The sequence below is a fragment of the Myotis nattereri genome (assembly GCF_964212035.1).
Source record: "Myotis nattereri genome assembly, chromosome: 18".
NCBI lineage: Eukaryota > Metazoa > Chordata > Mammalia > Chiroptera > Vespertilionidae > Myotis > Myotis nattereri.
Genome location: NC_138093.1, coordinates 13,298,448 through 13,324,381, shown reverse-complemented (window position 1 = coordinate 13,324,381; position 25,934 = coordinate 13,298,448). Strand labels below are relative to the sequence as shown.

The window sequence follows — 25,934 nt, the reverse complement described above, 5'->3', positions numbered from 1 at the left end:
GGCCGCAGGGGCCACCACCACCATCGCTGCCAAGCCCGAGGGCCCTGGGGCCAGTTGCATGGCCGCCGCCAAGGCACCGGTAAAGAAGAACGCAAAGGTGGCCAGCGTGAGCCTGCAGCTTGAAATGAAGGCTCTGTGGGACGAATTCAATCAGCTGGGCAGCGAGATGATCATCACCAAGGCTGGCAGGTCAGGTGCCCCTCTCCCTGCTGTGACCCTCCCCATGTGGCGTCAGTCTTGGGCAGCAGGCTTTGGCCCGATCCATGTGAGTGAGACTGAGAAGCAAGGTGGGGACACAGCCTGGCCACCTGCAGGTCCCTTTCTACATGGGTCAGCTCCTTCGCTCTCCAAGTCCCAGCTCTAGCAACAGCTGCCGTGCACGCCGGGCCTGAGGGTACTGCTCTCAGGTACTGCTCAGAAGGCAAGGAAGGTGGCGGAGAGAAACCCTGTGGACCTGCTGCCCAACCAGCAGCCCAGGACCCAGCACCGCCAGAAACGGACCAGCTCAGAGCACACCGAAACTGGGGAGAAGGCAGCCGCCTGTGAGGGGCCTTGCCACCAGCCGGCTCCCGGTGGATCCCACCTCAAAGGAAACTCGGTCTTTGGTTCCTTAGGTCAGTCTATTCTGGCTAAAGAGGAGCAGCTGGGCACATTTTAGGGGAGAATTAAGACTCTTAAGCAGTGTGTTCTATTCCATGGAGATTGCTACCCAGTTGTCTTAGGCCTAAATTCCGGGTGATTGTTGGGCCTGGCTCTGCCACTGGGGCCCATGTCTTCCAATTGGCCTGTATTTGTTGTAAGGGCCCAAAGAGAAAAAGGGGAACAAATTTTTCAGTGCAATGGATTTGACCAACAGAGAAAGGCGAGTGCCGGGCTATGTCTCATGTACACACAGATACCAGCTCTGAGTCTGCCTGGCCAAAGGGAGCTCAGGGCCTGTTTGAAGAGTCTTCTGGTCGTTTCTATTTCCTTGCTGAGGCGGTCCTCCCTGGGAAGCCTGGGGCCCATGCTCAGCTCCAGCTCAGTGGATTTTCTCCAGGCCCCTCCCCCTGGTTGGCCCCACCCCTAATCAGCCTCCCATCAAAATCGGGAGTGGGACCGGCTGACCTTCTGCAACCCTCCCCTCCCCTCCCCACCCGTCAGCCTGGCCCCAATAGGCCCCCATTGGGGCGGGCCAGCCAGACCCTACCTGTGCACGAATTCGTGCACCAGGCCTCTACTATTTATTATAATACTAAGTTAGCTTTCAGAACAGAAAAGAGACTGGACAGAAAAACTGTCTCACATTGAAATAAAATTAAAACTTAGTATGCTTAGCATTGCCTAGTCCTACAACACGGACCGAGATGTTCTACTGTATTACCTGGCAAATCGTTCCTTATCGTTAGACATCTGATCATCATCACACCTGAAGGAGGAAAAAAAGAATTAGTTCAAAGCATTACACTTATGTCCATTTCACTCTGAAATGAAAACTAGAAAGGAGTAAAAATATTCAATGGGAAAAAAGCCAATGGAAAAACACCAAAAATCCATAGAGATAATAACAATGTCCCATAGAACTTTAAAAACCCATTACAAGTGCTCAAGTTTCTGATGTCTCCTTTACCCTTATCAGGCACTCCAAAAAAAAAAAAAAGATAGTGTCTTGAGGGTACAGCTGACTTCCCTGTCAGCACCACTCTAAGGTTAAGGATAGTTGTTTTTATGTTGTGTGTTTTTTTAATTATGGCAAAAAATATATAATATAAAACTACCATCTTAACCAGTTTTAAGTGTACAGTTCAGTAATGCTAATTATATTCACACTGTTGAGCAAAAGATCTCTAGAACTTTTTCATCTTTCAAATCTGAAATTATATCCACTGAACACCATCTTTCCATTTCGACCCTCCATACCACCACCAGTTCCTGGCAACCCTCATTTTACTTTGTTTTTCTGATTTTGACTACGTTAGATACCTCATATAAGTAGAATCAGAGAGTACGGCTGACCCTTGAACAACGCAAGTTTGAACTGGTGGGTCCCCGTATACGCAGTTAAGTGGATCCATACAGTTTGCTCCTGCATTGTTCAAGGGTCAACTGTTATTTTCAATCCACAACTAGGAATCCACATGTACAGAGGGTCGATTTATACTACAATTTTTTATTGTATGAGCAGTCGGCACTCTAACCTCTGAGCTGTTCAATGGTCAAATGTATTTGTCTTATTTTGCTTATTTCACTTAGTATAATGTCCTCAATGTTCACCCATGTAGTAGTAAGCGACAAGACTTCCTTCTTTTTTTAAGGCTGAATAACAGTCCATTGGATGTAAATACCACATTTTCTTTATCAATTAGTCTATCAATGGATATATGGGTCACTTCCACCTCTTGGCTACTATGAATAATGGGGCAATGAACATCAATGTGCAAGTATGTCTCCAATATCCTGCTTTCAATTTTTTTTGAATATATACCCAGAAGTGGGACTGCTGAATCATATGGTAATTCTGTTTTTAATTTTTTGAGGAATCTCCATACTGTTTTCCATAGTGATTGCATCACTTTATATTCCCAGACATCTATAAAATAGTTTTTAAGAATGTCAAGGTTTTTCTTTGTAATACTTTAAGCAATAAAAAAAAATGTCAAGGTTTTGCCCAGCCAGTGTTCTCAATGGTTGAGCATCGACCTATGAACCAGGAAATCCCTGTTCAATTCCTGGTCAGGGCACATACTTGGGTTGCAGGGCTCAATCCCTGGTGGGGGGCTTAGAGAAGGCAGCCGATCAATGATTCTCTAATGTTCTCTTTCTCTCTCTCTCTCTCTCTCTCTCTCTCTCTCTTTCTCTCTCTCTCTCTCTCTTTCTCCCTTCCTCTCTCTAAAATCAATAAATATATATATTTTTTAAAAGAATGTAAGGCTTTGAAACTGTAGGTACAATGTCAGAGTTATTAGTAACTAGAATAGTGCTTCTCAAACTTGAATGCATGTACATATAGAGGTGGGCAAAAGCAGGTTTACAGATGTGAGTACATGAAACACAGAAGTTATTCTTGCATTATTATTAACCTACTTTTCTCCAGCCCAGTATTTTCAACTTTGGAAAAGAAAAAAGGCAGGCAGCCTTGGCTAGTGTGGTTCAGTTGGTTGGGCACTGTCCCACATGCAGCAAAAGGTTGCCAGTTCCATTCCCAGTCAGGACACATGCCCAGGGTGCCAACTTGATCTTCGGGGGGGGGGGGGGGATGCAGGAAGCAGCTGATCAATGTTTCTCTCTCTCAATTCCTCACTCTTCCTCTCTAAAAATCAATTAAAAATCTTTTTTTCTTTCTTTTTTTTTTTTTTTAAAGAAAAGAGGGTAGAATATGGATGAAGAGGGCTAAGAATGCCCTCCTGAGAAATGAACAGTATGTGAAATGCCTGGATTGTCTAAATCATGGTAAGAGGTAGGTATTGTGAGTGTAGAAGTTTAGCGATAAGGAAGAAGACTGCTCTATGAAGACATGATGGAAACCACTCAATCTGATATAATGAAAATAGCAAAGAGGCTAGATTTCATGCCAAGTCAAGCCATGCCTCAGTGAGTATGTGGCATATGTTTATTTGATCTAATCTCCTCAGATGCACAGGATCGCTGATGATTCACAAACTTGTACACAGAGTAATACCTGGATACTGATTTTATAGATTACTGATAAAAGGTTAAGCCATTTTCTAAGGGATATTCAGCAAATATGATATCATCTGGCAATAAATGCTTAAGGCCACAGGCTCTGTTCATCTTTACGAGGATCAAGAAGCTGCTGATAATAAAACAAAATGTGGAGTTACCTTTGACAAGTTAACATTAGGACATCAGTGTGTGGGAATTTGGTTACTTATCATCTCCACCAGAGGGTGTGTGGGCCCTGGGAAAGAATGTATGTCATTAGCTTTCCCTTGGCAGGTTTAATAAAATGAAGGGAGAAGATAAAACTCACTTGTTCAAATAAGAGCAAGGAATTACCTAGACATCAATATCATTTAACACTACTTTTTCTGACCTCCTGCAGTGTAGATAGGGAATACGTGGCTAAATAAAATTAGCATTTTCTTACTGAGAACAGACTGACAGTTGTCAGAGGGGAAAGCAGTTGGAGGCTGAATGAAAAAGGTGATGGGATTAAGCAAAGAAAATAAAATACTCATAGATTCAGACAACAATATGGTGATTACCAGAGGGGAAGGGGGTTGGAGAGTAGAAGAGGGTAAAAGGACAATAAATGGTGATGGAAAGAGACTTCACTTGAGATGGTGAAAACACAATACAATATGCAGATGATGTATTATAGAATTGTATACTTGAAACCTATATAATTTTATTGTCACCCTAATAAATTAAATTAAAAATAAATAAAATTAGCATTTTTGGAAATGTAGTAATGTTTAATTGTAAAAATATTGATAGTGTCAATGTACACTAGGCCTTAGGGTTTTTTTAGTGTGATACTACCCAGTAAACATTGATCAGATGTTTATCAAATAATAAAATAATTAAAAGAAGAAAAGAAAAAGGCAGGTTGCAGTCAAGATTATCCTCCCTTCTTTGACTCTTACTGTTTTCCTTACTTAAAAACAAAGTCAAGTAATTGATCTCCACAAGAATAAATATTTCCCATCTCTGAAAGAACTCCATCAATATACTGAAAAGTCCCCTTTCAGTGCTTCAACAGAGTCAATAATTAAACATAAAAATTCCAATTCCTGTTCTATAGGAGAAGTGAATCAGTTTCAAAGAACGACCCATCAACAAATTACGGTCCCTAGTATTTACTCCCCTGTGTAGGGCCCCCCGCATTGACTCAGATGTAGACATATGATTTGCTTTGGCCAATGGAAATTACAAAAGTCAAAACAGAGCATAGGCTTAATAAGCATTTAGTTATCATAAGGTATAATAAATCCTACAATGCAAAGGATAAGGACTTACCCTCTGGATTATAGCCATCACTATGTAAAGAAACTCAGCCTGATCTACTGGCCTCCTTAAGAATAAAAGACCAACCTAAATTTTTTTGGTTGATTTATTCTCAAATGTCACTACTGCTAGTACTCCCAACCTGCCCCCTATCCTTTTTTTTAAGGGAAAAAGAAAAATTTGTAATGCTTGTGATCCATTTGGGCAAATTCTGAAGATCTGAAATAAATTTATATCAAACCGTTGATCAATAAACAGCTACTAATGAAAAAAAAAAAGAATAAAAGACCACAAAGAAAGAGATATCCAGCTACGTCAGCTGAGTCGAGTTCCCAGCTGACCAGCCAGCTGAACACAGTACTGTGAGTCTAGGAAAGATCAACAGAATAACTATCCACCTAGCCAATCTACAGAATTCTGAGAAATAATTACTGTTTTTAAGCCATGCACACAGCAATAGATAACTAACACAGATGATCTTGTAAATTCTCTGCCATCCCCTCAAAGAGCTCCTTCCTCTGCAGCTATTAAAAGAATGCTTGAACATTTTATGGGATACAATATAATAGAAAAACTTAATTCTAGGATGAAGCATTCTCCCTAGGCGTAAAGATAAAAATAATACAAGTCAGAAATATAAAGATCATGAACTAATTTTTAACATCAGTAATCTAGAGAAAGTTTTTCAAAATCTTACCTCAAAAATTTACTGTTGCCTTCTCCATCATCATCAAAATCCAACCTAGGGAAAGCCAACAATAAATAGTGTAAGCCTACTGACAATACAGAACATTAAGAAATTAAAAACTCTCAACCTACAAGCTTCTTGAACACCCACCCAAATGAAAGAAGTAAAGAAGTAGACAGAAGTAAAACAAAGCTATGTTACCTCTTCTTAGCTGTACCAAACTGGACAAAGAAACTGAGCAATCAAAAAAGAGTACCACCCTGACCAATTTGGCTCAGTGGATAGAGCATCGGCCTGCAGGCTGAAGGGTACGGGTTCGATTCTGGTCAAGGGCATATGCCCAGGTTGTGGGCTCAATCCCCAGTATGGGGTGTGCAAGTGACAGCCAATCAATAATTCTCTCTCATCCCTGATGTTTCTAACTCTCCCTCTCTCCCTCTCTGAAATCAATCTATATGTATGTATGTGTGTGTGTGTGTGTGTGTGTATAATTTTTTTATTTTTTTTTAAAGAGTACCTTCTGCTACCTTACATTTTCCCAGGGTAGCAGTCAACCTTTGCCAAGTTTTACATCCAAGTAATACAACCTCTACAAAAGGAGTAGGAACACACTCAAAAAAAAAAATTATGTGAATAATTCAGGTCCATTTCTCATTTCTATAGTCTACTCTAAGCTGTGTTACCAGCTTTCTGAAACATCTTTCAGAACAGTAATATTACTTTAGAGAGTGATTTGACACCTCAAAAGGTTGTTAGATACTGCTTTTTCCTTTCTTTTTTCTAATAAACCTGTAATATATGCTACAGTTAAGACACTGACTGTACTAGATTAAGTGAAAACAAGAGACTTGCCTTCAAGGGACTACTTGTATACACAAATACAAATATAAAGCAAATACAAGTAAGGAGCATAATCAATGTGCTACTGTTATTCAATGAAAGCACCAAAAGCAGAGGTGACTTTTATTTCAGAGAATTAGGAAAGATTACAGGTAACAAGGTAAAACCAACCTCCTATTAATCTCTGTACTCTATTAAACTTAAACATTACATTAGCACCTTAACCCAGCGATCTCTTGGTATCTACACTAGTGTGACAAATTGGTATTATGGGCCTCTAGGTGGGTATATAATCAGCATCAATCCTGAAAGTGTTTGTCCCTCTTCCTCCCTGCAGTCCCTAAATATCTGTCTAAATCTAGCCATTAACTACATTTCTAAGAATCTATCCTAAAGAAATAACTTGAAATGGAGAAAACAATTATGTACAAAGATATTCATTGAACTTTATATATAAAAGCAAAATCTTCAAAACAACTTAAATGTCTCAAAATAGGAATTAAGTATATCCCTTTAAGTAACTATTAAAAATATGTATACATAGAACTTAGAACAATATAAAAAAGAGGTTATTATATATGATTAGGTGAAAAGACCAGGCTATATAAAACTATAGTTACATAACTATTAAAAAAGACCTATATGCCCAGCTGGCATGCCTCAGCGGTTGAGCATTGATCCATGAACCAAAAGATCATGGGTTTGATTTTTGGTCGGGGCACATGCCCAGGGCTGTGAGCTCAAACCCCAGTGTGGGGTGTGCAGGAGGCAGCTGATCAATTATTCTCTCTCATCGCTGATGTTTCTATTTCTCACTCCCTCTCCCTTCCTCTCTGAAATAAATAAAAATATGTTTTTTAAAAAGACCTACATATCTATCTATATAAAACCCTAATATGCAAATCAACCGAACAGCAGAACGACCAACTGAATGGCCAGTTGCTGTGATGTGCACTGACCACCAGGGGGCAGATGCTCAACGCAGGAGCTGCCCCCAGCCCACAGGCCCCGACTGACGGTGGTGGTGGGGCTGGCGAGTAGGCAGCACCAGGCCAGCCAAAGCGGGTGCAAGCGGGGGAGCCCCCAATCGCTCTGCCGGTTGCCCCATAGAGGGAGGCAACCAGTAGCAGCAGTGGCGGAGAGGGGTGGGGCTGGTGAGCAGGCGATGCCAGACAAGCCAAGGCGGGTGTGAGCAGAGGCCCCAATCACCCCACCAGTCGCCCCACAAATCAGCCCTAATTGCCGGCCAGGCTTAGGGACCCTACCTGTGCACGAATTTCGTGCACCGGCCACTAGTAAAGAATAAAGGAATTACACTAAAAAAATGATGAGATGACTTTAGGTAGTGGGATTATTGCTATTTTATTCTTTCTTTCTGTATTTTCCATTCTTTTTTTTTAATATATTTTATTGATCTTTTACAGAGAGGAAGGGAGAGGGATAGAGAGTTAGAAACATCGATGAGAAACATCATCAATCAGCTGCCTCTTGCACTCCCCCCACTGGGGATGTGCCTGCAACTAAGGTGCATGCCCTTGACTGGAATCGAACCTGGGACCTTTCAGTCCACAGGCCGACACTCTATCCACTGAGCCAAACCGATTAGGGCTATATTTTCTATTCTTTAAAAGAATGTGTATTGCTTCTTTTAATATATTTTCCTGATTACCAATACACACACATTTATTTCAAAAATCTGGAAATAATGAAAAACAAAAGAAGAAATACGTCTCCCATAAACCCATAACCCAGAAATTCCATAAGTATCCTTTCAGTGTTTTTGCTATCATAAGTTATACATATTTCTGATAGAGTGCTATATTACATATATTGTAATCTCTTTTCTCAATACATTGGGAAAATTTTTCTGTACTGATATATATCTGTCACTTCTAATAGCTGTACAGTACTCTTTTTTGTTGTTGTTGTTAATTCTCACCCAAGGACATTTTTTCATTGATTTTTAGGGAGAGTAGAAGAGAGAAGGAAAGAGAGAGAGAAACATCAATGTGAGAGAAACACATCAACTTGTTGCCTCCTGCACAAGCCTTGACCAAGGCCTGGGCCCGGGAGGAGCCTGCAACCAAGGTATGTGCCCTTGACCTGAACTGAACCAGAGACCCTTTGGTCCACAGGCCAATGCTCTATCCACTGGGCAAAACTGGCTAGGGCCAGTACTCCATTTTTAAATATACTGTAACTTAAGCAAGCCCCTAATTTTGATATTTATATTGCTTCTAAATTTTTGTGATTTTTTTTTACAGACATAACACTGAATTTAAGAGAGTGGACTCTAAAGCTAACTTCCCAAGGTTCACATCACAGATCTTCCCCTTACTTTAGAACCTTGGGTAAGTTATTTATCCACCCTATGCCTCAGTACATAAGTTAAAATGTGTAAAGCCCTTAGAGACATAACAAGTCTTAATATGTTATTAAGGAATCACTCTTGCATTACTATTGATGGGATAAAACTAAAGACTAGCTATAATATTAACTACATAATTTTTAAAAAGGAAAAAGGAAATTTTAATGCCAAAAAATGGATAAAAATACTACCCGTGCTTCCAGGCCTTTCTAAAGCAACCTCCTTTTTGAAGTCTTTCCCAATCTTTACCATACTGTGAAACACAACAGTCTATTTGTTTTTCTTTCTTAACAACCGTGGCATATTTTACCTTGTGTTATATTTATGTATGTAATGATGATCCCTTTCAGTTGATTATGTTCATAAGCAACTTAAAGGCAAGGACTGTGTCTTATTTACCTCCATATCCTACTAGCAATCAGCCTAATGCCTTATGCTAATTAGGCATTTCATAAATACTTTTGGAACTAAATAGATTCTGCATTCCAAATCAAGAAACATATCAGCCATAGCTGGTTTGGCTCAGTGGATACAGCATTGGCCTACACACTGAAGGGTCCTGGGTTCCACCCTGGTCAAGGGCACATGCCCAGATTGCGGGTTCGATACCCCAGTAAGGAGTGTGCAGAAGGCAGCCAATCAATGATTCTCTCTCATCGATGTTTCTATCTCTCTCCCTCTCCCTTTCTTTCTGAAATAAAATTTAAAAAAAAACAAACACACACAAGAAAACCATATTAATAACTTAGAGAAGAAATATTCTAGGGTTCAGCATTCTCTAAATTCATGAAAGTAGAGAGCCTACCAAAAACATTTTGAGAATGCAGACACAAAGTTTAATGAAAGCAGTAAAAGTTTTCTCAGTAACAGTCATAGTCCTTTATACTGCAGAAATTTTTGGTTTTAAAAAACTGCTTATAGGAAACTTAGACAAGCCCTGATCAGTTTGCTCAATGGTTAGAGTGTCATCCCAGGAACCAAAGGGTCGTGGAAGGTTCCCTGCCACTCTCTCTGAAAAGTAATGGAAAAAATATCCTCAGGTGAGGATTAAAAAAATAATAAATAGATAGCTAGAAAGATAAATAGACAAAGACACCAATTGTATATTTTAAAAATTCAGCCATGGCCCACATGCTAAGTGGTTAGAGCGTCAGCCCACAGACCTATGGGTGGCAGGTTCAATTCCCAGTCAATGGCACATACCTGGGTTGTAGGGTCAGTCTACAGGGGCACATGCGGAAGGCAACCAATTCATGTTTCTTCCTCACATGGATGTTTCTTTCTTTCTCTCTCTCTCTCTCTCTCTCTCTCTCTCTCTCTCTCTCTCTCTCCCTCCCTCTCCCCCTCCCTTCCTCCCTCCCTCCCACCCTTCCTCCCTCTTTTCACCCTCTCTAAAAATCAATGAAAAAAATATCCTTGGGTGAGGATTAACAAAAATAAATAAAAATCAATTTAAAAAATAATAAAATAAACATTAAAAAATCCAGGGACTAAAAAGAATTACTTCCCTGCCTAGCCGATTTGGCTCAGTGGACAGAGCGTCAACCTGCAGACTGAAGGGTCCCGGGTTGGATTCCAGTCAAGAGCACATGTCCGGGTTGTAGGCTCGATCCTCAGTAGGGGGCGTGCAGGAGGCAGCCAATCAATCATTCTCTCTCATCATTGATGTTTCTATCGTTCTATCCCTTTCCCTTCCTCTCTGAAATCAATAAAAATAAATATATATTTTTTAAAAAGTTACTTAAGAGCAGTGCAGTAAGTAACCAGTTGAAGTGAAAGGGTTAGGAATAGTCAAGAGGGTTCAGCTATTAAGTAAGTCAGGCTGGTTATTAGGAGAGACATTCATGACATAATTTACCCCAAACTTACCCTGGTCGCCGCTTAATAGGTCTCTGTACAATGGCTCCTCCACCTTGAATCCCAGGCCCAGGGTTTCCAGAGGCAATGGCTGGACCCAGTGATGGTACATCTGATGTCATTTCTATCAGTGAAAAACGGAAATACACATTTTAAAAAGATGGTCCTTGCTTATAATTACCATCACTGTTCACCATCATAATCAAGTTGGCCAGAAGAAAGGCTAAGTTATAGATAAAAATCACAGTATTTTGCTAGAAAACACAATGTTCATGTCCAGATTGCTCTTCTTGAATTCTTACACTAGTAAAAGATTTCCCAGTTTGGAAGAGAAAGCACTATATATATTCTGCTGACTTCACTTTTAAAAACTTCTAATTGTTACATAATATTAATCTAAACATATACACAAATTGGTTTATACATCGCATTCATGCAACAAATATATATAACTTAGCTCCTTTATTTTATTTTATTTTATTAAAAAATACAGCCCTAACCAATTTGGCTCAGGGGATAGAGCGTCGGCCTGTGAACTGAAGGGTCCCAGGTTCAATTCCGGTCAAGGGCATGTACCTTGGTTGCAGGCACATCCCCAGTAGGGGGTGTGCAGGAGGCAGCTGATCAATGTTTCTCTCTCATCGATGTTTCTAACTCTCTATCCCTCTCCCTTCCTCCCTGTAAAAAAAAAAATCAGTATTTTTTTAAAAACACAGAAAACCCAAAAATAAATATCACCTACCAATACTCAAAAAATTATATAAGGTAAAACTCTAAGTCCCTTTCCTGCATCTTTTATTGCCCCCCCCTCCTTCCGATTCAATCTCATTTCCCAGAAAGAACCACTGTTATCAGTTAAACTCATCTTTTATTTTTCGCTTAGATTATATATACCTATATCTCTAATAAAAAATAGGCACATTTTTTAATGAAAATGGAATCCTGATCTGCAACTTGCTTTTTAAAAAAATATACATCATGGATATTCGTACACAAACACAATCACACACATATATACCTCATTCATTTTTATAATTTCAATTCTATAACTACTAGAGGCCCAGTGCATGACATTCGTGCTCTGTGGGGAGGGGAGGTCCCTCTTGAAGTCTGGGACACCTCGGGGGATGTCCACCTGCTGGCTTGGGCCCGATCCCCTGGGGATCGGGCCCAAGCCAGCTGTCAGACATCCCTCTTGCAGTCCTGGGCCCTCACAGTCTGGGACTCCTCAGTCCTTACCACCTGCCTGCAGCGGAGGCCAGAGAGGCTCCCGTCACCACCGCTGCACTCGCCAGCCGTTAGCCCAGCTTCTGGCTGAGTGGTGCACCCCCTGTGGGAGTGCACTGACCCTTCCGCTGTTTGGTCGATTTGCATATTAGGGTATTATTATATAGGATATGTTACTATTCTATTTATCATTACAAGTTTTTTACTTTTACTATTATAAATAATGCTCCAAGGACATTTAAATATACAACTTTAAATTCTCTTTTGCTATTTTAGATTCCTAGAGATGGAATTCACTGTGTCCAACTATATAAGCATTTAAAATTTTGATAGATATTGCTAAATTACATTCCAAAAAGGTTGTTACAATTTATGCTCCCACGAACAGGATAAAAGAGTACCTATTTCCTTCATCAGTACTGGATATTATACTTTTTAATTTTACCAATTCTGGTAGATAAAAATAGTACATTATCACATCTGAAACCTATAATTTTATTAACCAATGTCACCCCAATAAAGTCAATAAAAATCCCTTTGCTTTAACTTGCATTATTTCTTTTTATATTTATTAGTTATCAAAAATCAATGAGTTGACTCTTCATACCTTTAATATGTGTATGCTGAATATGTACTTTTTCTAATAAACTTGTAAGATCAGCATGTAAAAGATACTGAATCATTTGTCCATTATATATTACAAATAACTATACACATTTTACACATTTATGTTGTTAAATTTATCAATATATTTCCCAAATAATTCCTGGATTTTTGTCTTGCTTAGGAAAGCTCCCCAAAACCTCCAGATAATTTCCGTATTTCCTTATAGTTTTGTTTTTCACATTTAGATTTTTTAAAAATCGATTTTAGAAATAAAGGGGGAGGGAAAGTGAGAGAAAAATCAATGTGAGAGAGACACATCAACTGGCCACCTTCGGCACATACCCCAACAAGGGATCGAACCCAAAACCTAGGTATGTATCCTAACCAGGAATCAAACCCGGGCCCTTCTGGTGAACAGATGACACTCCAACTAACTGAGTTATACAGGCCAGGGCCATATTTAGATTTTCAATCCATCTGGAATTTATTACCATATGCCTACCTAACATAAAATAGGACTCTACTGTATTCTTCCAAATGGATAGCTATTCTAACATCATTTGCTGAATAGCCCATCCTTTCCTTACTTACCTGAAGTGACTCCTTTATTAAACTTTAAGTATCTATAGATAATTGATCTTTCTATACTTCTATTCTATATTAATATATTTTCCTGCTCTTGTATCAACATCCAGCACTTTTGACTACAACAGCTTTAAAGTACATTTTAAATTATCATAGGAAAGTCCTCCATTCCCCATTAATTTATTTTACAAAATTTTCTTATTAAATGTCACATACTTATTTCTGCTCCCATGACAATGGAGTACATGTACTTTTCCTTATTCATCCTGCTAAATACAACTAAAAGTCTGAACATCATCTATAAAACAAACATAAGAATACTCTGAAAGGTGAAGAAAAGGCAGATGAGCTAATACCACATGATTGAAGAATGATAGGTTGATAAGTTCCCCTGGGTTTTCTTGGTGCCTCATATATCCCAGACACAGGGCTGGAAAAGTCAGCAACCTGGTGACACGAAGGGGTACAGACTACAAATAGCTGCCCCAAAAGCCTGCTCTTTCGAGCCACAGGACCAGGAAATAGGCAGTTTACCAAGACAGAAAGTTCTTAGATAACCATCTCTTCCCCAGCCAAACACCAGAGGAAAATCGGGACCTCAGTTGCACCCTGCCAGCAAACATCCTGAGTAGGGAGGCAAAACATCCATCCTTGTGAGGCTGTAACAGAGGCCTGAAATGGTGTCAGAGGACAAGTAGGGTCTTGGAACTTTGGAAATGAAAACCTGTCCCATACAGTGTCAGTGGAGACATGTGAGGAGATGTAACTTCCATCCCCATCCAGCAGTAACAAGAAGCCTCCACTTCAGGTGTCAACAAGGTTTAGTAGGGAACCTGGAATTCTATTTCCACCTCACAATAACAAGGCAGCACTTCTCATCACCCAGCCCCAATGTGGTGCTAGTGAAAGCCAGCTAAAACAGGTTTAAATAAGATCCAATATCAAATAACATTAACACAAAAATATGCACTTATTAATTTTTTATAAAAATATATATCTAGGCTTCATATTTTAAAAAATTATTTATCATACCAAGAACCAAGATGATCTCAAATTGAATGAAAAATAACAAGCAATAGATGCCAACAATAATATGACACAGATGTTAGCAGTATCAGACAAAGATTTTAAAAGCAGCCATGACTAAAACGCTTCAACAAGCACTAACACAGTGCTTGTTGAAATAAAATAGACTGGGAGTGAAGGGGAATAAACAGAAAAACAAATTAACAGGGTCTCAGGGATCTATGTAACTATAACAAAAGACATATTTTGTCACTATAGAGCCCTGGAAAGAAAATAGAAAAAGGTAAGGCTGAAAAATAACATCTGAAGCTTCCTAAATTTGGCAAGAGATGTAACCTACAGATTCAAGAAGTTGAGTAAACCTCTAAAGGATAAACCTAAAGAAATCCATTCCAATACACATTATAAGTAAATTTCTAAAACCAAAAGACAAAGAAAACTTTTTAAGTAGCTAGAGAAAGATGACACCTTAGTTATAGAGGAAAAACAATTCAAATATAAAACAATTCATATCTTTCATCAAAAATAGGAAAGCTAAAAGAAAATACAACATTATTTTAGGTTCTGAAAAAAAAGAACTGCCAACCTAGAATTCTATACCCAGTGAAAACATCATTTAGAATGAAAGGAAAACCCACATTCTCTGATGATGGAAAACTAAGAAAAATTTGTCATCAGACCTACCCTAAAAAAGAATGGCTAAACAAAATTCTCTAAACAGAAAGGAAATTACAAAAGAAGGAATTTTGGAACATTAAGAAAGAACACAGTATGCAAAAATATAGATAAAACCAATAAACTCCTTTTGAGTTTTCTAATTATGTTTGATAGTTCAAACAAAAACTACAATGCTGTTTCTAAATGTATACAGGGAAAATACTTAATACAATGAAATTATAAATGGAGAGGGTAAAGGAATGTAAAGAAAGGTAAGATTTCAACACTTTACTCAAACTGATAAAATAATGAAGCCACCAATAGACTGAACAAGTTATGTTTATATAATGCAATAGGTACTACAACAATTATAAGAAAAAAAATACAAGGAGATACACTAACAAACATAGAATCAAAATAGAATTCTAAAAAAATATTCAAATAATTTACATGAAGGCAAAAAGAAGAAAATAAAGAAACAAAGACAGAAAGAAAGACCAAACCAAAACATAAAATAGCAGACTTAAGCTCAAACATACCAGTAATTTTATTAAATGTTAATGGCCTAAATAATGTTATTAAATGTATATGGACTAAATGCCAATCTACAATAGAGAGATAGGCAGAGCAAATTAAAAAACATAATCCAACTATATGCTGTCTACAAGAAATTTGTTTCAAATATAACAGTAGAGGCAGGTTGAAAGTAAAAGAATGGAAAAAGATATATCATGTAAACATTAATCAAAGGAAAGCAAGAGTGGCTATATTAATAATAATCAGATAAAGCAAACTCTAGAGCAAATAAAATTGCCAGAGACAAAGCAGGACATCTATCTACACTAATAAAAGAAAAACATGGTAATTGGCGTACGACCGCTACCCTTTTCATTGGCTAATCAGACAGATATGCAAATTAACTGTCATCCAAGATGGCGGCCGGCAGCCAGGCAGCTTGAAACTAACATGAGGCTTGCTTGCCTCAGTGACGGAGGACTCCAACGTTCCCCGCCTACCGCTGCAGGCCTCTGAGCCTGCAGTTTAAAACTATGTAACAAATACCACCGGACTTCAGCCAGCAGATTCGCAACATTGTAAGCAAAGGCCAGAAACCTACTTTCAGCAGCGGAGGCCTAAGAGCTGGAGCCAAGCCTCAAAGCTAAAGCTGGCCCAGAATAAAAAGAAAAAAAGAAAAAAAGGAGCAATTGGGAGCTTCAGTCACCCCCAGCCTGAAAACAGCCCTTAGTCCCTCATCCAGACTGGCCAGGCACCCCAGTGGGGACCCCCTCCCTGATCCAGGACACCCTTCAGGGCAAACCAGCTGGCCCCACCCATGCACCAGGCCTCTACCCTATATAGTAAAAGGGTAATATGCCTCCCAGCACCGGGATCAGCGGAGCCATGAGGCCTCCCGGCACCGGAATCAGCGTGACAGGGGGCAGCGCCCAAACCCCCTGATCGCCCTGCAGCTATGTGTGTGACAGGGGGCGGGGCCACAACCTCCCTATCCACCCTGCTCTGTTCGTGACAGGGGAAGGCGCCCCAACCCCCTGATCAGCCCTGCTCTGTGCCTGATAGGGGGGAGCTCTCCACCGCCCCCCCCACGGGCCCTGCTCTGTGTGTGACGGGGTAGAGCCATAACCTCCCCATTGGCCCTGCCCTGAGTGTGAGAGTGGCAGCACCCCAACCCCCTGATCGCCCCTGCTCTGTGGGTGATAGAGGGCGGTGCCCCAACCCCGATGGGCCCTGCTCTGTGTGTGACGGGGGCAGCGCCCCAACCCCGATTGGCCCTGCTCTGTGCGTGACAGGGTACAGAGCCCCAACCCCCCAATTGGCCCTACCCTGATCATGACTGAGGGTGGCATCACAACCTCCCAATCTCCCTGCTCTGTGCATGACAAGGGGCGGCGCCCCAACTCCCCAATCGGCCCTGCTCTGAGCCCGACCAGGGGCTGCACCTAGGGATTGGGCCTGCCCTCTGCCACCCGGGAGCAGGCCTAAGCCAGCAGGTCATTATCTCCCAAGGGTTCCCAGACTGCTAGAGGGCACAGGCCGGGCTGAGGGACTCCCCCTCCCCCCCCCCCCACCCCAGTGCACAAATTTTTGTGCACCGGGCCTCTAGTTATATAATAAAGATTCAATCCACCAAGAAGACAACTGGTGTACACACACCAACCAAAAGAGCTGAAAAATATGTTATATAAAAACTGACAGGACAGAAAGGAGAAAATAATTATAGTTGGAGACTTCAACTATGCCTCTTAGTAGTTGAGCGTCGATTCATGGACCAAAAGGTCAAGACTGGTTTGATTCCCAGTCAGGGCACGTGCCTGGGTTTTGGGCTCTATTCCCAAGAGGGGGCTTGCAGGAGGCAGCAATCAGTGTTTCTCATCGATGTTTCTATCTCTCTCTCTCCTCTCTTCCTCTCCTTTCCTTTCTCTCTAAAAATCAATAAAAACATATTTTTAAAAAATTGATGGAATTAGAGAGACAAATCAGCAAAGATATAGATCTCAACAACATTAACATTAGGTAATTAATATTTATAGAAATACTCCACTCAACAACACATACACATTCTTTTCAAGTGGCAAGATAGACCACATTTTTAGCCATTAGACAAACAACTAATTTAAAAGATCTGAAATCATAGATTATAGTTCTCCACCTACAATGGAATCACACTAGATATCAGTACCAAAAAAATAAAAGGAAAGTCTCCATACACACAGACACTAAACACACTTCTAAACAATAAATGAATCAAAGAGGAAGTTTCAAAGGAAATAAAAATACACTGAACTAAAATGAAAATACAAGTTAGCAAATTTTTGTGGCACACAGCAAAAGCTGTACTCAGAGGAAATTTTATAGCACTAAAATGCATATATTGGAAAAGAGGAAAAGTCAAATCAACCATCTAAGTTTCTACCTCAAGAATCTAGAAAAAGGCCGAAACCGGTTTGGCTCAGTGGATAGAGCGTCGGCCTGCGGATTGAAAGGTCCCAGGTTCGATTCCGGTCAAGGGCATGTATCTGGGCTGCGGGCACATCCCCAGTAGGAGATGTGCAGGAGGCAGCTGATCGATGTTCCTCTCTCATCGATGTTTCTAATTCTCTATCTCTCTCCCTTCCTCTCTGTAAAAAATCAATAAAATATATTTTTAAAAAAAAAGAATCTAGAAAAAGAACAATACAAATGCAAAGCAAGCATAAGGAAGGAAATAATAAAGAACATAAGTCACCCTAGCCAGTTTGGCTTAGTGGACTGAAGGGTTCCGACTTCAATTCCAGTCAAGGGCACGTACCTCAGTTGCAGGCTCAATCCCCAGCACCAGTGGGGGAGTGTGAAGGATTTAACCAATTGATGTGTCTCTCTCATACTGATGTTTCTGTCTCTCCCCCTCCCTTCCACTCTCTCTAAAAATCAATGGAAAAAATATCCTCAGGTCAGGATTAACAAACAAACAAAAAACATCTTCTATGAAGACATCAAGCCTTCTTTAGACAAGTAATTCCTACAGAATTGTAAGCTAATTGATCATAGCTCCTGACACTATCATAAACGTTTTGATGAATAGCCTCGTGTATGCACAGATGCCAGTAGTATTCCCATACAAACAAATTTCTGAATGACTAAAGGAGCCCATTACCCTCCAAGAAGGTTATACCAATTAAGAGCCTCATCAGTAACAAATTATCCATACCTCCACTAGCACTGGGTTTTGGCAATCCTTCAAATTTTTACTAATTTATAAGTTTACTTTTCTATTTCATCCTGTAAGTTTTAAATAGCCAGTATAAATAACTTTCCTAAGAAAAAGCAAAATGTTCCCATTAAAAAAAATAAAGTTCCGCCGAAACCGGTTTGGCTCAGTGGATAGAGCGTCGGCCTGCGGACTGAGAGGTCCCAGGTTCGATTCCGGTCAAGGGCATGTACCTGGGTTGCGGGCATATCCCCAGTAGGAGATGTGCAGGAGGCAGCTGATCGATGATTCTCTCTCATCGATGTTTCTAACTCTCTATCTCTCTCCCTTCCTCTCTGTAAAAAATCAATAAAATATATTTAAAAAAATAATAATAATAAAGTTCCTACTTTTAGTAATAGGTTTACATAGGACCTAATAGTTAGAAGAATTTAGAGAAAGAAAAGATGGCTCTGGCATGGTTTAAATTAAGGTCTGGCATAGTCCCTAGTGCAGAGAAGGTCCTCAATAGGAAGGAAAACCCAAAAGAAACAGGCAGGCAGGAGCCAGTCAGGAAGTTTTAAAAGGTAGGTCAAGCAGGGCCTCAAAAAAGTAAAGGAGACAGTCCACATAGACAAAAAGACATGCAGAGCAAATAGCTTTGAAGAGCTATAGGGAAAACAGGCCTACAAAGAGCCTTGAGTCTATATTTGGGAGAAAAAAATAAGATGTCAAGTGCTACCCAACTGTGAGAAGGCTTTGAATGCCATGATAAAATCTTAGATCTGACTCAACAACTGAAAGATATAATACACCATTAAGTCAGAGTGATAAGAAAATATAATTTAAAAGATTAATCTGATAAATTTAAAGTTTGAAGTAACAGAAGTAGAAAGATGAATTCGACTAATAAAAAATGAGGTGATAAAGGCCTAAATTAGTATGATAGCAGAATGAAAAGGTAAAGGAACCTCTAAAATTGTAAAACTATGCAACTTAATAAGAATAGTGGATTAAATGTATACATCTACTTTTACTTTCTCCCACCCAACCCCCCAAATATATACATATATATGAGAAAAACAATTTTATACAATGTAAAACCACATGGATAGAAATGTGGGAGGGAGAAAGGAACAATAAATTGTTGGAAACTGGAAATAACTTCCTTGGTAGACCCACAAGAACTCACTCCTAAGCCAGCAAGGAAAAAAGCAGAAAACAAAACCTAATTTGCATGGCGAAATCCCCCAAAGTCTAGGAACTGGTGACTAATGGGAGTACGGGATGAGGGAGTGGGGGTGTGGGGGTGTGCAGGATGAATAAAAGCCAAAATTAAAAGGACTGGTTCAACTTCTGTTTAAGCAGCAGGTAGATTCACAGATCCTCTCCCTCCCTGGTTCCTTCTAGAAAAACTGCCCCTCCTTCACCCTGTCAAAAGACTGATTTATTCTCTGGAGAATGTAAACCAGAGGTCCTCCAGTCTGGAGAACGCTGAGCAAAGATGAAAGTGAGGGTCAAACTGAAAACTGGGAAATAACTGCAACGTCTGTAAAACGAGTGCTTTTCTCCGAAGGTCCTGCCTCTTTCCTGTACTGTTTCTTCTTTCCTGGTTGACTCTCTCCTACTGGAGAAGCACATCCTCTAGTCATTAGAGTCTAGTGAGTTCCTGAAAAAGAGTGTAAGGGAGACCTTGGATGTATGTATGAAAATACCTTTCTTTTATTTCACTACTTGATAGTTTGCCTAGATAGGGAATTCTAAGTTGGATATTATTTTGCCTCAGAATTTTGAAGCCATTGCTTCACTGTCTTCTACTTCCTGTGTGATCACTGAGAAACAAGACCTAGATGATTCCTGAACCTTTTGAACGGATCGATTTTTTTTTCCCCCTCTCTGGAGCTTATAGGATGCTCTCTGCATCTGATGCTGCAATTTCATGATACTATGCCTTGATGTGATTTGTTTTCATTCACTGGTCTGGCTCCTTCAGTTTGAAAACTGGAGTCTTACTTCAGGGACATTTAATTAAACAAAAAATTTGGTTAAAAGATATAAAAATGGTTGTCACTGGGAAGGAACTGAGAGAAGGGAGTAGAAGATTGCTGTTTTTGCAACAATCATGTAGAACAGTTGTTAAATATATGCATGGATAATTATGATTAAAATAATATTAAACATATAGATGTTTTAACATTTAAATATGGCTATTTTAAATATTACATGCAAAATATTTTATGCAAAAAAGATGTGATAACTAGATAAATAAAAGAATACAAAACTGTGATCATCATGAAAGATAAAGTTAAGAAGGGAAATAGATATGAGGTAACATTGGTGAGCACAAAAAAGGAGTATGTTAAAGATTATTCAACTAAAGATGTCTTTTAAATAAGAAAGCTTAGTTCAAATTTTACTAGTTTTGAAATTAAATACCCACAAGACGTCATGGCCTAAGTAAAATAATTTTAAAAAGGGTTTGTTTCGAGTTTTGCAATTTAGTTTTTGAAGATCAACTGCTGTGGAAATTCCTATTGTTATTGCATTATAAGATAGTGATCCATAGCAGAAAACCACAAAAAAATTTCACAAAACAACCATAAGACAACATATTAGTTTCATCCGTTGGGCTGATAGAAGGGTAGGTTTGGAATTTGAAAAACTAAGCTGAGAGGCCACTATTTCAAAACAACAACAAAACTAGAGTCGCAAGAAAGCAGAAGTATTTACTTCTTAATTTCTAAGAAAATGGAGATGATTCAGGTTGATGCCACAAATCTAATAGTATAAAAAGAATGCAGATTAAGGTTCTTTTTCAAAAATGTTAATTATATTTCAATTAGTAAATTAGTAATTTTTCAAAAGTGTTTTGTAATAGAATATAATAAGAGTATCTTGGCATCTTAATTTTACACTGCATAAATTGTTAATTGATGCTTTTAAAACTGTAATTTATGTAGGCAAAAATTATGTGAAAAGGACATTTTTTCCTAAATGTCAGCCTTACAAACCCTAACAGTATTCTTTCCTTTGCCTTCTACCACATTCTCCATCCACAATAAATGGTACTAATGGTAGCACAAAAAAAGAACTCTACTAAAGAGAATACCAGAATTAAGGGAGGAAAAACCTATACTCCTACAAACTCATTCACATCTTTGGTTTGAATACTGAATTGTAACTCAAATGCCTACTCTCTTCCCTACCAGCACCTTAGTCAATCACACATGCAATTTTAAAAGTGTTCCTAAAAATTGTTAGTATTCTATTGACAAGAAAAATACAGCCTAAGACTTCATGGGCCATACCCACCCACTCCTATTTGCCAATGGAAGTAAAATTAGTAAAAAATAAAAGAATATAAAGAATTATCAATTCATGTGGAAAAAAAGCCATCATAATATTAGAACTATCACTTCACCATAACTCTTTTTTAAAATATATTTTTATTGATTTCAGAGAAGAGATAGAAACATCAATGATGGGAGAGAATCATTGATTGGCTGCCTCCGCACACCCCCACAGGGGATCGAGCCCACAACCTGGGCATGTGCCTTTGGAATCAAACCCGGGACCCTTCAGTCCACAGGCTGATGCTCTATCCACTAAGCCAAACCATAGGGCCAGCATAATTCTTATTAGAGAGTAGAGTGTAAACCGTTTCTTACTATTTCTCTTGATCCGGCATCATGTTAAGACAGTGAAGATGCAAAGAAACCAGGTCCCCTGCAAGATACTGAAGGGCCACCAAAGAGTCCCTAAATCAGTGATGGCGAACCTATGACATGTGTCACCTCTGACACATGAACTCATTTTTTTGGTTGATTTTTCTTTGTTAAATGGCATTTAAATATATAAAATAAATATCAAAAATATGTCTTTGTTTTACTATGGTTGCAAATATCAAAAAATTTCTATATGTGACATGGCACCAGAGTTAAGTTAGGGTTTTTCAAAATGCTGACACATCGAGCTCAAAAGGTTCGCCATCACTGCCCTAAATCATACTCCAAGTACAATTAAAATGATCAAGCATTATTATTAATGCTAAGAATTAAATGAAGCTTAGAGATAACAGTTAATACAAAAGCCCTTTGCAGACATATGTAAAGACAGAACATAAACTGTAGGGAAATAACCACCAGCAAAAAAAGTAGAAAAAACTCAAAGAAATAGGTATGATGTCGCTAGTCCCTAAAATGGCTCTAAGAAAAGATTTGACCATGCGACAAAGAATTCTGACCTGAAAACTATTTTTTTTTTCACCGAGCACAGTACATTTCCACCTTGTGTCCCTCCTTTCACGGTCCTCATTTCCCAAAAAGCAACAGGCTACTAAAAGTCCACAATGCATCTATGATCTTTCTTTTGATATAAAGTAGCAAAAGAAATGAAGGGAAAAAATACATTTTCTAATTTAATTATAATGTGCTGAACATGAGATCAATAACTTGGAAGAGTTTGAAGAATTTTTCAGAATCAAAAAATAAACCTAAGAATTGCAGAAGTGGACTGTCAATCAACAAAATCAACTGTTTCATTAGCAAGGATTCAACACATGTACAATATTTTTTGCTTACAGATTTAAGCTGATATTAATCAGCTAATGAAAATGTGGTCAAGTGATTGTCATTCCGGTTACGGTTAAAAAAACCACACACACACATACAACAAAATAAAGCAACCCCACCCACACTACTGGGGGGGGGGGGGGAATTTCGGACATATGCACTGAACTTGTTTACCCAGGCAACGTCTTGATAACAGAAATGCTTTGCAACTTGACTAGGATTATATAAGTATTTTGCAATGTGTTATCGATTTAAAATCTTGTTTCTTTACTCCCCAGATAGGAATTAGGTTATTTTACTATAAGGCTATAATAATAGCATCTTTCCGATTTGATTACATTACTAAGCACTTCCTACAATGGAATTTTATCTTCTTTTCCTCTATAAGAAAAAAAAAACTTAAAAGATTTAAAAATATGATATTGACATGTGACAAAATAACTGCTTTAAGCAGTTCTATTCCCAGAAATGTGGTAGGCAAGAGTAAATTTCACAGTGATTCAACTATTATAGCAAAATCTGGATATTGCAAAATAATACTGACTTTGCAGACACGAAAGAAACCCGATTTAAACTGCAGCGTGGAAACAGCACTGAATCCCTTCCACGTTGTATTTTCAAGAAATTCATCCCCACCTCTTAAGTCTATTAGAGGTAGGGATTTCTAAGAAGGGATTTCATTTTGCAAGAAAATGGCCCAGGTAAACCAGGATCCCTAAAATGAAACACTTCCTATGGGTAAGTAACTGTAATATCGTGGAAAGAGGCCTGGGACTAGGAATTTGAAGACCTGATCTGTCTAGACATGATGCACTCCACCTCGCTCCATCTCTTTTTCCAATGTCCAAGCTCCCCCTTTGGAAGAGATGTTCACTGAGCAATGGCTTGGAACGGAACCTTCCTGTCAGAGTGGGAAACGCTGCGACCCGCACCTAACAGCATTTAAACGGGGGTTGCTGAATGCGTGCTGTTAAGGGCTGCCCTGAACCTCAAACCATTTATTTCACAAACCTCCGCCCCAGCAGCTGAAGACACTACGAGGCACCTCTAAGACGTAAACGCGAGTTTCCAAGGATAGCCCGTGGCGCGGTGGGGTGGGTGGGGTGCGGTGGGGTGCGGAGGGGGGCAGGGTACAGTCTACAGAAACCGTGCGAACATACCCAAATATTCTTAACTTCAAATTTCAAGCTAAACGTTAGAAAGCGCCACCTCAGATAAACAGCAACGTGGTCCGGCGTTCATGAGTCTAAACTACTTTTAAACCGAGCCCCTCTACCCAGCTATTTGGCGTCCAGCAGCTCCCGTGGGCAGAGGGTTGAAGGCGGACCCTACCGAACACCAGCCCCAACAGAACTCGGGGTACGGGACCCCCAACCCCCGCCCGCTGCCTCCCTCTCCACCTCGAGTCTCCGCCAAGTCCCCAGGGTCGGGCCCCTCCCCCAGGTCAATCCCATCCCCCCCAGTGCCCCCTCCCGGCCCACCACGCGTCCCCGTGCCCTCAGCTCCCACGACGGCCCCTCAGCCCAGGGTCCACCTTAGTTGCCAACCCCGTCAGCCCCTCCTCCTCTCGAGGAGCCCCAGTCCTCCGTCTCCTCACCGGGATTAGCAGTTGTAGCCGCCATAGCCGTAGGTGCCACCGCCGTCCCGCCACCCCCCCGGTGGGAGGAGCCACTGCCACCGAGCGGGGCGGGAGGGGGGAGCAGGAGGGAAGAGCCACTCCCCGACGCGGCACCCTACGGCCGCCACCGCTACCGCGGAACCCAAGATGGCGGCCACAACAACCCCCACCGTCCCCAGATCCTACGGCGGGGAGGCCCCGCCCACATGGGGCGGGGTCACAGCCAGGGCCAGCCTCCTCGGGGAAACTGACCAATGGAAACGCCAAGTCGGCCACGGGCAGGGCAGGCCACTGAACCAGCCGGTCCAGTGGCGGAGGGAGGGCGAGGAAGAAGTCAGCTGTCTGCCTAATCCCACCTCTTGGGCGTCAGAGGTCAGTGATGAGAAACGTCAGTGAAAAACAATTTTACTAAAATGCCTCGCTTGGTAGTGGATTCGCCCAGTTGGCCACTCTGCAGACGATTGGCTTTGTAAAACCCGCGTTAGGTGCTCTAATGCTTAAACTTCATATGGTGATCTGTAATACTTTCTATAGTTTTTCCTCTTTTAAAGACATTTGTCCCTGGTGAAAAAAAAAGTTCAGTAACTAATTTTAAATGTCTGCTATGGTACTGGTAGGGCAGGAGGATCTGGGCGCTCACCATCTAATAAGGGAGATATCGACAGTCAGAAACAGAAGGCAAGAAGGTATTTTGACTGATTGAAGATCACTTTCTTTGGTCAAAGATGGGGATATAGTGACGGGTTTTTAGTAGGGAAGTGATAAAATGAGGACTGCACAGATTTATTTTCTAATAATAGGAAGCATTGAGTTCTTCGGGCCAGACACTGACTAAAACTGCTTTATATGTATTTACTCACTTAACCCTCACAACAAAACCGTGAGGTCGATTCTGTTACTGTATTATTTCCATAATTAAGCAGCTTCAAAGCGGGTTGCAGGCTAGACCCCCAATGTGGGGCGTGCAGGAGGTAGCTGATCACTGATTCTCTCATCCTTGATGCTTCTATCTCTCTCCCTCTCTCTTCCTCTCTGAAATCAATAAAAAAAATGTATTTTTAAAAATACAGATTGGCCAATTTGAATTTCAAACAAATAATTTTTTGTAAAAGTATGTTCTAAATATTGCACAGGACATATTTATACTAAAAAAAAATATTTATCTTTTATCTGGAAACCCTACTCCTGGCAGTTAAAATTTTAAAGTACACTGATCCAGGTTATTTTGGGAAGATGAGAGACTAGAAGCAGGAAATCCA

The 25,934-nt window shown here is 40.1% G+C and overlaps 1 protein-coding gene across 2 annotated transcripts in view; it reads right to left on the bottom strand.

The window, feature by feature from the left end:
- The window catches only part of ARNT (aryl hydrocarbon receptor nuclear translocator), a gene marked incomplete at its 5' end in the record, with an annotated part of 58,666 nt that extends 33,969 nt beyond the window's left edge, over positions 1–24,697 (bottom strand). The window contains 4 exons of one of the 2 annotated variants that reach the window (XM_081112446.1): positions 1,364–1,408; positions 5,645–5,689; positions 10,713–10,824; positions 24,655–24,697. In XM_081112446.1, coding sequence (XP_080968572.1) covers positions 1,364–1,408; positions 5,645–5,689; positions 10,713–10,824; positions 24,655–24,679 — 227 coding nt within the window. Of the gene's footprint in view, positions 1–1,363; positions 1,409–5,644; positions 5,724–10,712; positions 10,825–24,654 lie in introns of those variants that run through there. The other variant, XM_081112447.1, reaches the window with a different exon arrangement.
- Between the last annotated feature and the right edge of the window lie 1,237 nt (positions 24,698–25,934).